This window comes from Saccopteryx leptura, chromosome 2 (assembly GCF_036850995.1).
Source record: "Saccopteryx leptura isolate mSacLep1 chromosome 2, mSacLep1_pri_phased_curated, whole genome shotgun sequence".
NCBI classification, from domain to species: Eukaryota; Metazoa; Chordata; class Mammalia; order Chiroptera; family Emballonuridae; genus Saccopteryx; species Saccopteryx leptura.
In genome coordinates, this window is record NC_089504.1 from 368,017,901 (window position 1) to 368,034,717 (window position 16,817).

At 47.7% G+C, this 16,817-nt stretch overlaps 1 protein-coding gene across 5 annotated transcripts in view; it reads left to right on the top strand.

Annotated features, from left to right (window-relative positions):
* PKNOX2 (PBX/knotted 1 homeobox 2) overlaps nt 1–16,817 on the top strand; it is a 259,555-nt gene that overhangs the window by 191,971 nt on the left and 50,767 nt on the right. For all 5 annotated transcript variants that reach the window (XM_066365135.1, XM_066365140.1, XM_066365136.1 and 2 more), the window contains one exon: nt 5,215–5,354. In XM_066365135.1, the coding sequence (XP_066221232.1) occupies nt 5,215–5,354 (140 nt within the window). The remainder of the gene's footprint in view (nt 1–5,214; nt 5,355–16,817) is intronic.

Here is a 16,817-nt window from a genome sequence, read left to right on the forward strand (position 1 = left end):
CCTCTCCGTGCCTCATTCCCCCTGTTGAAAAGGGACAGTCCTCCCATCTGTGTGATGTGATACCCACACCCTGTCCCCTTTGCTGCCTGAGCAAGTTTCCAGAGTGCGCTGAGGTCTCCTTGAAGAAAGGCTTGGAGTCGGGAGCAGCTGGCTGTAGAATCAGCTGTGGACACACCAAGTGGCCTCATGGAGGGGGTGGCTAGTTCCAAGTTTCCTTGCTTGCCAGATTGAGCAGAATCGGAGAGAAATCCTGACTTCAGTCATGTGCTAGTAAGTATTTAACAGCCACGTCTCCAGGTGAGGCTGGGAGAAGCCCTGGCCTGCAGCATTGCTGACTTCTGTGGTGGAAATGCTCCCATCATGGCCAATTTTGGGCTACCAATGTGATATTCACCAACTTGCAACATTCCTGAAAATTTAAGTTGGGTTTCACAGGCGAGTCCACCCTGTCCTGGTCCACCCATCTCTCTCCCTGCTCCTGCTCTTCAGGCTGTGCCTCCCTGTAACCCCCAACCTCACCACCAGTCACCCCCATCCCTACCCCAGACCCTGTGGACAGCAGCTGGGCCTTTTCCTCTGAGCCCCTTCTCTTGAGCAATGGCTCTCTCTGGCTAGAAAAAGAAATCTATTTGGAGATAAACACATTCTCCAAACCGGGAGGAAATGCAGAGTTTGCTGAATTGGCCCCCAGGAGCTAAATAAATTTGAATCACTGTCCTCCTTAGACTGTCTCTGCTGTCTTCTCCTCTCCCCTGTCTGAGGCCCAGTAACTGCCTCCCAGCGGGGCCTCTTGGGATGCTGGAGAGCACCGCCTCTGATTACATTTTATTCTGTGCTTTCCTCTCTAACTCACCTGGGCTCCCTGCCCTCCCCAGAGTCCTGCCTAGAAAAGGGGATCTGAGAGGAAAAGAAGTACCCCCATCAGCCGTCTCTCCTAGCTCATCTTCCTGGGAGCCCCTTGTGGGTTCCTTCAAATGCACGAGGAAATTCACCCTGATGGGCAGAGCAGAGCACACCAGCCTACCCAGTATTTCAGCCGTAAATGGGCTGTGCAGACACAGCTATGCCTTGCTTTAGGAAAGAAGCCCATTCTGGAAATCTCGTGTTCAGTCACGACCATCACCGCTCCATCTGGAGAGCACTTCAGAATTTCCAAAGCTCTTTTCCATACAGTGTATTATCTTATCTGAGGCTCACTCCAACTCTGTGCAGGGCAGTGACCATTAAAGCACCCAAATGGCATCTGAATCTGTCAGTGTTGGAAGGGACTTCAGATGTCACTAACCCAGCCACCGAGCTAGAATGTTTCCTTCCCCACCACTGAGGACCAGCTGATCAGTCATTCTCCACTCAGCCCTGCAATAGCGGAGGCCAACTAGCTCAGCCTTAAAGAGCGATGAGGCCAGGGAACTTATTGGCGTTTAGCCTAAGTCTGTCTCCATATTATATAGGTTTAATGCAATGTACTTTCCTGCACCTGTTCCAGCACAGTGGTGGGACTAGAAGCACTGTGTGAACTGTACTTCCGTTTGTGCACCCTCAGATAGGGTTAGTTTAATATCGGGCTTTTGGTTCGTTAGTTTGACAGACATATTACACTTTGGGTATAATGAGCCTGCTGTCACCTAAAGCGCTGCTGCTAACCCACATCTCCCCTGTTCTGCACTTATATTATTGATTTTTTATGTTTTTGGCTGAAGTGTTAGAAATGTTAAGTTTCAACTCATTAGATGAAAATGAATCTTATTAGACTCAGATGTTGCTAAGATCCGTAAAGATCTTTTGGATCTCAGTTTCATATCACTCATAAATTTGTTGAGCATTTAGACATCCTCTAAGTCACTGGTGGATATAAGAAGAGGGCTAAATAGGAAACATAGAGCCCTCTCCTAGAAGCCTTCTTCTTGAGCTGATATCCACCCTTTAATTGTCATCCTTTGGGGGGAGCTAATTCACACAACTGCCACCCAGCCATGTCTGTCCATGTTCTCAAGGATATTGTGCTGAGGTCATCTACCACCCATGTCAGTCACATTGTCCTGATCTGCCAACTTAGAAATCATATTAAATCCAGAAAGTAAGCCCTGGCCAGATAGCTCAATTGCTCAGAGCATTGTCCTGACACGTGAAGGTTGTAAGTTCGATCCCTGGTCAGAGCACATTTAGGGACAGATTGATGTTTCAGTCTCTCTCTCTTCCTTCCTCTCTCTCTAAAATCAATCAGTAATTTCTTTTTAATCTAGAAATTGAGCTCCATTATAGCAGGCACTTGACCTTGTGGTCCCAGTGCCCAGCACAGTGCATAGTGAGTGCATGGCACAGACTTAAGAAGCATTTGCAGAAATAATCTATTGCATTTGTGAATGAAAGATACTGGCCAAGATTAATGGAAACATTACCAATGTTTAGTACCATATTTCCCCATGTATAAGACACACATTTTTCAAAAAATTTGGGGTCTAAATACTGGGTGCGTCTTATATAATGGTTGTGGCATTTCAAATGCCATAGATGGAACTGAGGATGAGGCAATATATGAAGACAGTGATTCATCATCAGACACAGATGAGGACAGCTAATGGATGGGAGTTTTGACAGTGATGAGGAGTTGTATAAATTTTATGATGAATAAAACTTGATAAACTTCAATAACTTTATGTAATACTTTTTTTTTTTCAGATTTTGGGCCCCAAAATTAAGGTGCATCTTATACATGGGAGCATCTTATTCATGGAGTGGTATTTTTGATTCCATCTTCTTTCTCTAGTTTAATAATTGGAACATTTGTTTCTACTTTCTTCCTTATAGCATCTCTTTAATACTAATAAATTCTAAAAGGACTCAAATTTGCTTACAGAAAAGAAAACTCGAGCTTGGGAAAGTTAAGGGATTTGCCCAAGGTCAAAAGCTAATAACGGAAGACAGTAGGATTCAGGCAATTGTTTGCTGGCTTCCAAGTACAATGATGTATGTCTAGCCTCTGGTGTACTGAGTTTGGCAAAGTTCCCCCGGTTCAGCCAACAGTGGCAAGGATATTTCATCCTAACAAAAAATGATGGGGATACAGTAAGTAAAGCAGATACAGTATATATCTTTTATAGTTTCAATCTCATTCACTATTCATTGTTCATTAATCCAATTCATTGATTCAACTAATATTTATTGAGCATCTACTAGTGCCAGGCTATTCTGAGCCCTAGGAATACAATTAAGCCCTTTTTGAACTTAAATTTTAGTTGGGGTGGGAGAGAAAATAACTGAGAAAGTAGATATGTAGAATATGGTCATGAAAAAGGCTATGAAATAAGGCATAGTAAGCGTATTGCCAAGGGCAAAGGGTTTCTATTTTACTGTGAAGACAAGGCATCTAAGCAGAGACTAATGAAGAGAAGAAGACGGCGAACGATTAAGGAGATTCCCAGTCTCAGGAATATCAGCACAGCAATCCTGTGCTGTGTTCATGGAAGCACAACACTTTTTCTTCCAGAAAGCAGGGACCTAGATCATGTGATAAACTTTTAAGCTATAAAATATTTGATTCTTTTAAAATGTATTCATTCATGTATTCACTCATTTATTCCCTCAACAAAAACTAAGCATCTACTCTGTGTCCGTTGGGTGCTGAAGGTGAGGCCATGGACAAGCCCTCGCGTGGTGGCAGATAGGCTGAGGGCCCGCAGCACAGGGGAGGGCTGTCATGGTGCTACAGACAGGCTGCGGAAGACAGCAGAGACATGTCACCATTGATGACATTTTAGGGATTCATCTGACTAAAGAAAATATAATATAAAAGCATTATGTTCTATAATGATGGTTATCAAAAATTTTTAAAAGCCATTTGACAATTTTTTAAGTGAGCTCTTACACAGAAAGTTCAATATATAATATTAAAAGGAGTTGCTCTGATTGTTAAAAAAATGTATATATATATATACACACACACACATACACACACACACACACACACACACACGGCTCTAAAGGCACCTTCTAAAACATGTAACATGATGAAAACTACTGCTCTAAATATTTGTTATGGTTAAGAACAGAAATCTGTCCACCGTCCACTAAAATCCACTTATCTTCAAGTGCCCAGGTAAACCAAATTTGGAGAACCATTCAGTTTTCAACCAAAACCATTGAAACAGTTGTCTCTGGCTTGCGTTAAATGAAACAGACCACTGCCCAAATGAGAACTGACTCAGCGATTTTTTTCCTCCTCTTCAAAGTCATCAGATCTAACTCAACACTCCTCAATACATCCCACATGACTCATCAGCACAATTTAAAGGGCTCATCATTTTGCTTTTTTTCTGCTTCTGGACAGAGGTCACCTTAGTTTGCATTAAGGATCATCTCTTGATGTGCAGTGGATAAAGCATCAACATGGAAATGCTGAGGTCGCTGGTTTGAATCCCTGGGCTTGCCTGGTCAAGGCACATATGGAAGTTGATGCTTCCTGCTCTTCCCCTCTTCTCTCTCTTTCTCTCTCTCTCTCTCTCACTCTCCTCTCTAAAATAAATACAATCTCGGCCCTGGCCGGTTGGCTCAGTGGTAGAGCGTCGGCCTAGCGTGCGGAGGACCCGGGTTCGATTCCCGGCCAGGGCACACAGGAGAAGCGCCCATTTGCTTCTCCACCCCTCCGCCGCGCTTTCCTCTCTGTCTCTTTCTTCCCCTCCCGCAGCCAAGGCTCCATTGGAGCAAAGATGGCCTGGGCGCTGGGGATGGCTCTGTGGCCTCTGCCTCAGGCACTAGAGTGGCTCTGGTCGCAACATGGCGACGCCCAGGATGGGCAGAGCATCGCCCCCTGGGGGGCAGAACATCGCCCCATGGTGGGCGTGCCGGGTGGATCCCGGTTGGGCGCATGCGGGAGTCTATCTGACTGTCTCTCCCTGTTTCCAGCTTCAGAAAAATGAAAAAAATAAAATAAATAAATAAAATAAATACAATCTCAAAAAAAGAAAAAATAATCGTTTCTTTTAAAGTATGCTTGGGCCCACCTGGCTTTGAACAGTCCTTTATTGTTCTCTAGAATGTTCTCATTTGAAGAAAAACTTGCTTTCATCACATTGTAGCACACAATATTACACTCACAGTTCTTTTCTACATGTCTGTTATCCACACATACAGGCTGATGTAGACCTCCCAGTTCCAGCTGAGGAACAGCTGTCCTAGCCACACAAAACTGCCACCTTCTTTTTCTTCTCTCTGCAGATGACAGCGACTGCGCAGACACCCTCTAAGGCCCAGGCTGTCCACATCTCTGCGCCTTCTGCGGCTGCCAGCACTCCTGTGCCCAGTGCCCCCATTGATCCCCAGGCCCAGCTTGAGGCTGACAAGCGAGCTGTGTACAGGTAGGAGACACTTCCGCTGTGTGGAGAAGCCCCCAACTAGCCTCATGCCCCAGGTGTGAGCGACGAGATTGCAAGTCAGTGGCCTCATTAAAGACGATGGCCAACAGCTGCTCCCTTTACGACCTTCTCTCTCAAATCAATCCAGAGATCCCTCAGGTGGCCACTGTGGGTTGATGCTAGCTCCCTAGAATTGTCTAGTGAGGGATATGAGGGTCTGGGCAGTATCTTGCAGGAGCCCCTCCTCATCCCAGCTGGGGAGGTGAGCCCTAATGAGCTGGAAACCCTCAACTCAGCAAACAGGCAGCTGCCTGGGGACTCCTTTCTTGCCTCATCTCATTGTTGCCTTTACTCCAACAAGGGCACTGGACATCTATTGCACCATCTAGCACTCGGTATTATGCAAACTTTAATATGCCTGAAAATCATTGGCAGAGCTTGTTAAAATGCATGTTTTGGGCTCCATGCTCAGAAATGCTGAATCAGTAGGTCAGGCTATCAGAAGAGGATATGGACCATATTCCTGGTGAATCTAATGCGGCTGTTCCTTGAACCACATTTTGATTCATGGTAATCTTTGGTTTTTAGCGACAGGTGTTGTGTGCAGCTGTGTAGGTTCTGGGACCTTCCCCAGATGGGGTGCTTGCTGAGAGCAGGAACTTATTTTATGTGCTCTGCACCAACCCATGCACCCAGGGCTGGGCCCTGAGCGGCCAGAGGGTGGGAGGAGCTCAGGGAGATTCCTGTTTCTGTCCGTGGCTGAGAAGCTGGAGTCATCTGAAAGCAGGCCTGAGGCCCCAGCAGGGACTGAACTATCACTTGTCCACATGGAGCACACACCACTGAGAAGGTGCTTGGGTCACTCTCAGTACTGAGGCTGGACCCTTGCTCACATCCGCTGTGTGAGTGTGGACATTTGTGTACCAGCAGCTCAGCGTACCTGTGGCCAGGCACATGCTGCAGCAGGTGCTAATGTCGTTAACATGTGGCTGGGCCACCCAGCGTAGATAGGAAGAAAATGGGTTCCGTCCTCTGCCCTCCTCCTTACCCCCAAATGACAGTGCCTTTATGGTAATGGTGGTGATTATGGCTGTTATTATCATTATCATTGGCATTATTTTTAGTTACTCAGATGAGCTGAATGTCTCTAATGCCAACAGTTGGGAGTCCAGAACAGTGGTCTCTGATCCATAGACCCTGGCACAAGGGTGCTTGCCGGGCCTGGAGGAGAGATCAATCACAGTGCCTGCCCTCCTCCCCTAGCTGCCTGCAGGTCGTAAGCTCTTGGAGCCCAAAGAACACCAGCGTCTTGTCACAGTTCCTGTCAGATAGAGTCTAAGGGGGAGGAGCAAAGCAGCCTCCTCCCATCCCCTGTTCTGGGACTGAGTCCTCCTGTCATTCTCCTCCTCCTTCCTTCACACACTTTTACTGCACCTTCATATCACCATGCTGGACTCCAGGGCAAAGAGGTGAACCTAAAAAGATAAATGCATGGGCTGCTCTCTGCCTCTCCACAAAAGAAACCAGCACAGTGTGGTCCAAGCCTTAACAGAGAAGGCCTCACAGAAGAGGCAATGTTTGATCTTAAAGGCGAGTAGGAGCTCACCAGGAGGAGCGGTGGGCAGAGTGGGATCTTCCAGGCAGAGTGGAGCCTGCTGTGTCCCGGGAATGGCTAGAAGCCAGAGCAGTGGGGTGTGGGCAGATTAGGCGACATAGCCACCTGTAAATTAACCTGTGTGGTGGGCTGATGCTTCTGTGAGGGGTGTTAAGGGAGAAGAAAATAACATGGTCTCTGAAACTGCCTGATGGTCTGATGACTTGGGGGTAAGGCGTTATACTCGGTCTGGATCACTGCTATGGAAACGGTGGTTCACAGCAGGCAGTGTCAGCTGGGCTGATTAGACATGCAGAACCTCAGGCCTCACTCAGACCTGAGGATCTGTGAGCTGCACTTTAACAAGTCCCAGGTGCTTCGTGTGCACACTAAAGACTGATCCTAAGCACCTTCCCAGATCCCTGGGGGCAGGAAACTACAGTGAGCACAGGTCAGAGTCTAGACCCCAAACTACGGCCCGCGGGCCGCAATGCGGCCCCCTGAGGCCATTTATCCAGCCCCCACTGCACTTCTGGAAGGGGTACCTCTTTCATTGGTGGTCAGTGAGAGGACCACTGTATTTGGCAGCCCTCCAATGGTCTGAGGGACAGTGAACTGGCCCCCTGTGTAAAAAGTTTGGAGACTCCTGGTCCAGAGGGACCCCCAGATTAATGGTGTAACACAAAGATTCCAGACACTGAGGCTTGAGTCCCTCCTCCTCTGTGTGCTAGTTTCATGACAGAACCTCATCAGCAGGTCTGGTAAGAACTGGGGAGACAGCCTGTGTGAGTACCTGGCAGCATGTCTGGCACATACCACAGAGGTCCCCTTGTTTCCACCAATTGCTCCATAGGCTCCGTAGGTCTTCCCAGGATCCCAGGCTCCTTGCCCACCCAGGCCAACCTGCAGAAGACACAGGTGATCTTCCCCACGGGAACTGTCCATCAGGATGTCACTTCTTCCTATTCGCCTTCACTTCTGATCTTGACCTTCTCCTACCAGGCTGACCACTCTACAACCCTTGGGGTTTGCCCAGGTTGTCTCTGCTGGTTGCCACCTGCCCAGCCAAACATGGCTGCACAGCATCTCAGGACATCAACGCCCTGGCCCAGCTCTTCGGTGCAGCCCTCCTGCCTGCCTCCTGCCCCGGGGCTGTCTCCCACAGCCCCACCTCTCCCATCAGTACCAGCTGCCCTCTACAGCCCTGTGAGATGGATGGGAGGGAACTCAGCCTCCTGTAGGGCGGGTAATTTTAATTAGATTTGCCTGCCTGGGGCAGCCCGGCTGCTCCAAAGCACTTCAGGGAGTTGGCATTTCATGTCAATAAATGTAACAAGACCCTTTCCATTCAGATTAGGGCCCACACTGACTTTTGAGAGCCCCCACCATGGCCCCTCTTAGAACCACAGATGAAGAAAGAGAGAGGGAGTCCCCTCCCTGCCCAGGCCCTCCCTGTGGCCCCTACAGGGCTGTGTGATGGAAGGGAGGGGTGCCTGTGAGAAGGGAGCCTGCCAGTGCCCCTGAGGGTTTAGTGTATGAGGATGTGTTAATGAAATGCACTGGTTCCCTCTGATGTGGACAGTGTGTGTGTGTGTGTGTGTGTGTGTGTGTGTGTGTGTGTGTGTGTGGGCAGAGGGGAGGCCCAGTCTGTCTTTAATTGGATCATACCAGAGCATCATCTGGGCTAATCAGCAAGGCATCCAGGAGTCCCCCTCAGATTAATGACTGCAGTCAAATCTAAGCAGATCTGGTGACTGGATGCTCATCGCAGGTAATTGTGCTTGTGGCCCAGGAACAACACTGAGAGGGAGTCTGAGGAGGAGGCCCCATGCCGTGGGGACTGCAGGCTTGGACTCACTCAGTTCTCTCTTCCTCAGCACCCACCTCAAGCCCTGGATTTTTCCTCCAAGAAGTTAAAATGTAGCTTGAGCCAAAGCGCCTCACGGCTCCATGCTGACGGCCCGGTACTCTTTGGGACCTGGCAGTCAGGTTGCCAGCAGGGCAGGGAAGGGCCCAGAGGATGAGGAGAATTCAGCTTTCACTCTCCCTCCTCCTCTCTAGTCTCCTTCCTTCCCCTTTGAAGTGAGTGTGTTCCCATGGAAACCATGATGTCCTAGGGAGCAGAACATGGGCAGAGAGCTGGCCTGGCCAGGTGCAGTGGAGGAGGAGGCTGGTTTTGCTGGGATTGCTCGTGAGGCACATTGATTCTCACCCTGGGGCTGGAATCCTCTCTGAGAACCCAGGAGGTGGCTCACCTGTGCTGAAGATGTTCCCTGTTATTGATGGGAAGTGCCGCATGGAGGCATGAGCATTGGGAACAGACTGGGGCAGTACGCTTCCCTCCTCCATTAAAAATGCTGGAGAACTGAGCTTCAGCTCGGTGGAGGGGGTGAACAGGTGCCACACCAAATGTACAGTTGACCCTTGAACAACAGAGAGGTTTAAGGGTGCTGAGCCCGGGGTAATCAAAAACCCAAGTATAACTTTGACATCCACAGATTCAACCAACTATGAAGGGAATACAGTGTATTTGATCTGCAGCTGGGGAAGCCACACTGGGAATGTAAAAATGCTGGATTTTGATCCGCAGTTGGTTGAATCACAGGTAATAAACCTGTAGATATGGAGGGCCATGTATTTATTGGGGAAAAAATCCATGTATGACTGGGCCTGAGCATGTCAAACTCATGTTGTTCAAGAGTCAACTGTATTCTCCCTTTGTGGCATCACTTACAATTGAATTTATTGCATTAATGTTATTTCTGTTTCCTCCACTAGATCATTAACTCTATGAAGGTAGGTTTTATTCATGATTTGTCCCCAGGGCATTACACTGTACCTTAAGAGTCAGCAGCTTAGATGATGGGCTACACCAGTGCTTGTAGAATGGACTCATTAACTAGGCTAGTCAGTACCCCCCGTATATGCCACGGCTCTAGGCTGGTGTGCTGGCAGACTGGCCCTCAGGCCAAGGGAGAGGAGAGCCTTGGTCTGTAGCATTTGCTGATTTCCACAGTGTAAATGCTCCCACCATGGCCCATTTCAAGCTACCAGTGTGATGCCGCTAAACAGAGTTGGAGATGCAGAATTGACTCTCACCAGCCTTAAGTGCAGACCTCACGCAAGGGACCAAGTTACAGGCACATGATCTCTGTTTTTAAATGGATCAACACATCTTTTATCTATTTAAAAAAAATTTTATTGATTGATTTTAGTGAGAGAAAAAGGAGAGAAAGAGAGACAGGAACATCAACCTGTTCCTGTTTGTGCCCTGACCAGGGACCGAATGGGCAACCTCTATGCTTGGGCATAACAACTAACCAACTTAGCTATCCGCCAGGGCATACATCTTTTATTTAAAAAATTTTTTTTCAACATATTTTATAACCAATTCTTTGAAATGATTTCAGTCATGTCTTTAGCCATGATCCTACATTCCTTGATCTTAACAGGCCTGTCTGATCTACTCCTGGGTCCTAAATTTGAAATATTGTCTCATAATAAATTAATACTTAGAACAGTGTCTGGCACAGAATAAGTGCTTTATAAGAGTTTGCAATTGTGACTTTTCCCTTTAACCCCAAGGCAATGAATTTTCTCCTTCCTAGATTGTACCCAATACTCTCTCTCTCCATCTGCTTGAATAAAGCCCCACCATCAGCCCCAACTTCCCCACCTTCTCCGAGGAGATTCCAAGCCTTCCCTACTTTATCATTAACACGCTCCTTTCCGGCAGCTCCAGGAACCCTGTCACACATCACATCATACACCTGCCTCTTTACTTTCTCAGCTTTCAGAATTGTAGCTTTTCCACACAGACCTTTTCGTTCTTCACATCAGTCTCATCTCCCTAAAGACCACAGACTCAGACCTTCTCTCCCCATACGTAGCCTGCCCCTGGAGAGCTCATACTGCTGTCCTGTTCTAGTTCAATAAAAGCAACAGCGTTTCTAAAGCCCTGTTTATGTTATACTTGTTCCTGTCTCATCCCAACTGGGTCCCTCTAGATCCACGCTCACTTGGGGAAAGGTCAGAACAGGGCAGTGGGCAGAGTTCGGACTGCTCCCGAGCAACCATCCTTCTGAATGGATGGGCCCTGGAAATAGACTTGGTGATAACTAGCTTCATTACCTTGGGCATGTTAATCTCTCTGAGCCTCAGTTTTCTTAGTTGTAAAAAGCTAGTCTAAAATTAGATCTCATATGATACTACGCGACATACAGACCAGTGTTTGCTAGGTAGACTAGGGTAGGGTGGGGTGGGATGGGGTGGCGTCGGGTATTTTAAACAGAGGGCCAGCGCGCATCCCCACAGTCTATTTGAGATGTGAGGTGGTTTGGTGCATTCAGAGAGGTGGGATCCAGGATGAGGATCATGGCCTTTGGACTTAGATTGCCTGGGTTTACCTTCTGACTTCACAACTGGACCCTAAACCTTTCTGAGCCTCGTTTCTTCGTTTGTAGAATAGGGGTAAAACTAGTGCTGTCTCTTCATTAGCGTTGTCATGAGGAGTGAGTGAGGTAGTGCACATGAAGGGCTTGGTAGAGAACCTGGCATAGGGCGGGCACTCTGCAGGTGTGCTGCTGTTAGAAGTCTGGGGAAATGCAAGTAGGGGCCGGTCAGGCTAGAAGTAAATGCTGAGAGGCAAAGCAGCAAGAGGCAAGACAGGAGAGGGCTCCCAGTCAAGTGGTCTTCACTCTGCAATTCAAGTAAACCTATACTGCACTCTGCTGTGGGTAGAGCATCACATTAGTTTCCAGGAGGGGTTCTGAATAAGGAAAAGTTTAGTCTGAGGAATGGGAGAGAGATGGCATAGAAAGTAGCTAGCCTACAAACTCGACCCGTAGGACGGCTGCCTGACCACAGTGCCATGTGGGAGAGCTGCACTGCTTGTCCTAAGGGAGGAGACACCCAGGGGCAATGACCACCAAGCTGCCTTTCCTGGGGCGGGGCTAGAAGATGGGGTGGGAAGAGCCCCTCGTTTGGGGATGGACAGAGGGGCTGGTCCTATTGTGACTGCCCTCTTTAGCTGTAGCCTGGCCAGGGCCCTGGGAACTTGTCCCTCTTAATGAAGTGTCTTTTAGGACAGTGGTCCCCAACCCCCGGGCCTCGGACCGGTACTGGTCCATGAGCCATTTGGTACCGGTCCGTAGAGAAAGAATAAATAACTTACATTATTTCCATTTTACTTATATTTAAGTCTGAACGATGTTTTATTTTTTAAAAATGACCAGATTCCCTCTGTTACATCCGTCTAAGACTCACTCTTGACGCTTGTCTCGGTCACATGATACATTTATCCGTCCCACCCTAAAGGCCGGTCTGTGAAAATATTTTCTGACATTAAACCGGCTCATGGCCCAAAAAAGGTTGGGGACCATTGTTTTAGGGAACCCTTCCACCATGTGACCAGAGGGTGTTGTGCAGCGGGGGGGTTGAGCCTGGGGCTTAACCCTGTGCCTTCCCCGGCATTGTGCTTGGTCGTTCCTGGAACGTGCTGGGTGAGGTATCCTGAGAATGGTGTGGGAGAAGTTTAGCCATTTCAAATGGAAAAGTCAGAACCAGATACTTCTGGATCAGGTGCCAGAAGCAGAAGGTCCTGTCTGTGTCCAGTCCTGGGCTTTATGGGCTGGGGCCCCAGCAGATGCCCCTGGCTTTTTGATAAGTGAATGCACTGGCATCAGAACTAACATCTCAACTGTCTGGAGAAATGTACTCCTCCTATAGTTGGGGGAGTGACCCTGCCCGAGCCCTCATCTACAAGTAAAACCATGTCCCCTTCTCCGCCAGCAGCAGGGAAAGCCTGTTCCCTGCCCTTCCTGCAGGCCTCTGAAGACCCCCGCCCCCAGCCCAGCCTCCGCACACCCTGCTGGCAGACACACTGGCTACAGCTGGAGCAGGTGTGTTCAGAGGCAGTGGTCCCTGCTGCCCCCACAGCTCACCACCTGGCCTGAGGCAGAACTGAGAAGTCCAGGTACTTGGCAAAGACAAGGCCCACCAGTACGAGATGCAGAACCTGGAATCACAATGCCTTTCATCCTCACAAGGTTATGTTAGGACTGAGGGAGATAGCCAATGCTAACAGAAAAGGCTCGCAATGACTATGGCTTCATTGTCAAGTACTGGACTGGATCTGCCCCCTTACTGGAGGGAAGACACCAGCAGCCAGGCCTCCTGCTCGTGTGAGTGGGTGGTGTAGGGTGGAGTGGAGGGAGGGTCAGCAGGCAGAGGTTTTGCGGGTTTGGATGGCCAGTGGGTTCTCCCCAGGGCTGCACTAAGCCAGCCTTGCTCTTCTTTCCACCAGAGCACTGCTCTCTGACTCTCGCAAGCACTGGTCCATTTTGTGGTCAAGTGTAACGACCATAAGACTGAGACTTCAGTCTAACTTCTGACTCTACCACTGGGAAAATCGTTTAACCTCTTTAAATTAAACTTTCCTTCCTCACCAGGAAGATGTCAAATGAGAAAAATGAAAGATCTGTAAAAAATGTTAAAGCCCTGTCCAAACACAGAGTATTATTAGGAGAGAGAAAGTTCTTCTGCGAACTCATCTGATGAGTAGAGATGCTCTTGGGCTACAACGTTCCCGACCCTTGAAGGGAAAACATGGCAGCTCAGTTCTGTGACCCCAGGACACATATGACTCAAAGACAGTAGAGGGAGAAAAGGAGAGGAGGAGGAAGTGATTCCAATAATCATTCAAAGATGGTCCATAGGATAGGGTAAGAGCACAAAATTTGGAGTTGGGCTACCCAGATTAAATTCCAACTTAATCACTTATTAGCTTGATATAGTTATTTAACCACTTGGCATCTCGGTTTGCATCTTGTAAAATGCAAATAAAAAGAATATTGGGTGTTTAAATATAGCAAGTCCATAGAAACGTACTTTGAAACTTACTGAGTACCACCAAACACATGTGAGTAGGTGTTTAGTCACTGCCAGTGACCAAGGTGCAATGACAGGGCTCCCCTTTCCACACCATCCCTTTCCCCGAAATGCTCTCTCTCTGGGGACTGGCGGAATCTCTGTGACTTGGATAGAAGCTTCGATTGCCTCTCACTAGCTGTCTGACCTCAGGAAAGCTACTTCTTTTTTCTCTGCCTGGGTTACCTATCCCTAAAATGCAGGGGCTTGTCATCAAAAATTCAAGAGAGAATAAGTACCAGCATGGATGTGGAGAAACGAGAGCCCTCACACACTTTTGACAGGATAGTAAATTGGTGCAGCCACTATGACAACAGTGTGGAGGATTCTCAAAAAATTAAATGAACATATGATCCAGCAATCTTTGATGTATATACTGCTCTCAAAAATTAGGGGATGTTTTAAAATGAATATGAAACAATAAAGTATCCCCTAATTTTTGTGAGCAGAATATTAAAGGAAACAAAAATACAAACTCAAAAAGCTAACTTCACCCCCATGTTCATAACAGCATTATTTATAAGAGCCAAGACAGGGAAGCAATCTAGGTTCCCATTGATAGATAAATGGATAAAGATGTAAGATACACACACACACACACACACACACACACACACACACACACACACACATGAATATTATCCAGCAATAAAATTAGGTAGTCTTACCATTTGCGACAACATGGATGGCTCTCAGAGGCATTATGCTAAATAAAATAAGTCAGAAAGAGAAAGACAGATACTGTATGATATCACAGGTAGGTTCTTAAAATGAAAACAACAAATCAAACTCGTAGAAAAAGAGAGCAGCAGGGGAGGTAAAATTGGAGGAAGGCGCTGAAAGGCACAAACTTCCAGTTGTAAGTACTAGGGATGTAGTGCCGGGCGTGGTGACAATGGCCGACACCACTGTGTGACATACAGGAAAGTTGTTAAGAGAGTAGATTCTGAGTTCTCATGCCAAGGAGAATTTTTTCCATTTTTCTTTTCTTTTTATTGTATCTGTATGAGAAGATGGATGTTAGCCGAACCTACTGTGATAATCATTTCATAGTATTATATATGTAAGTCAAAGCATCATGATGTACACCTTAAACTTATACAGTGATATGTGTCAATTATCTCTTAATAAGACTGAGGGGGAAATGAAGGGGCTGGACTTGAGATCAAGTTTTAGGTTCTTTGTATTCTTGTCCTTGAAGACTAGCCTTAACAATCACTTTGTTGAGATTTTACATTTTTTAAATGTGCCAGGAGGGAGGTGTGTGTGTGTGTTTGTGTGTGTGTGTAGTGAGGGTACAGAGCAGGAGGGAGGTGTGTGTGTGTGTGTGTGTGTGTGTGTGTGTGTGTGTGTGTAGTGAGGGTACAGAGCAGGAGGGAGGTGTGTGTGTGTGTGTGTGTGTGTGTGTGTAGTGAGGGTACAGAGCAGGAGGGAGGTGTGTGTGTGTGTGTGTGTGTGTGTGTGTGTGTGTGTGTGTGTGTGTAGTGAGGGTACAGAGCAGACTGTGGCTTGCCCTAGGCCCCACACTCTCCAGAAATAGACCTGTCCACCACCTGGGGGAAGAGCGCCAGTTGGAACCCTGGAACAGTAGCAGACGCAATTCCAATTTAGCAACAAGAAGTCCTCCTCAAGACAACCAGGGCTAACACACCGCCCACTGGGCAGGACTAAAAATACACACGCATGGTGTCAGCGTCACACCTGAAGTAAAAATACATCCAACTAGGAGCTGCTGGCTTGTTCCCCGCCACCCCACTCTGCTCTCTCCATCTGGTGCCTCTGAGGAGCAGAGGAGGGGAGGGCTGGGCGAGCATCTCCTCACGTCACTCCCCTCCCTCTGAGGCTCTGTCAGCCCCCACCCTACACACACCCCAGCAGAGCCCAAAGAAGGCAGGTCTTTTTGTAGCAACTGTGGCTAGAAACTGCCAGATGGCAATATCTGATCCCAGGACTGCAGTAGGAATGGATTCTGAGCCAGAAAGAACTTCGGGATTGTGTCTCAGAACCTTCATTCTCATAGTGTTGCTTCCTTCTTCAGTCATTCGCTCCCATTGATTCACCAGACACTTACCGAGCTTCTGCTGTGCGCCAGGCACTGTGCTTGACCCTCAGAAATTCACAGTGATAGGGCAAGATCATGGACCAGGGCAGCATACCCTGGAGTGAGGAAGAGGGCTGTGCACAAACAGCTGCACTTAGTAGAATTTAATGTGTCATAAGGAAAATAAAAATAAATTCTTACTGGCAGTGCTTTTTTGGTTAAAAAATGAGATTCTGGGTTTCTGATAAATTGTATGTTGCCTCTCTTCCTTCTCTTTCTGTACCTTTATTTGAATTGGCATGTGGGCTTGTTCTCCCTGCCAAATGAGTCAGTGGAGATGAGAATATAAATTGATTGGAGCGGATGGTGTCAATGTTGCTCTGAATAAAAAAGGTGCCCACATACCATTCCAGGGGAAAGGAACAGTTTACTGAGTGTCAGACACTCTACATGCTTCTTTGTTTAATCCTTACTATTACCAGCACAGTAGTGGTGTTGTCCCTGTTTTATAAAAAAGGAATCTGAGGCCCAGAGAAATTCAGTAACTTGTCCCAAAGTCACACAGTTATGCGGCTCCAAAGTCTGTGCTGGTTTCAGACCACCCAGCTTCTCACCCTAAATCAGGAGTAGGTCCAGTGGAAACCTGAAGCATCCCTGATGGTTCAGAGGAGGTAATGCTGCCTCTCACTGGAGACGCCATCAGGGAGCCTTCGTAGAAGAGATGGCATGTTAAGCTGGGTTCCGAAGATAATTAGAAGGGACTGGTGGAAACACAGGAACAGGCAGGTGAGAACGAAGGACCAGCAGGAGCACAGGGAGTCTGGTTTGCCTGAGCTGATGAAGGGGGACCATACAGGTACAGGGGCCGGGGGCCACCTGCTGTCACAACAGTTCTCAGAATGAA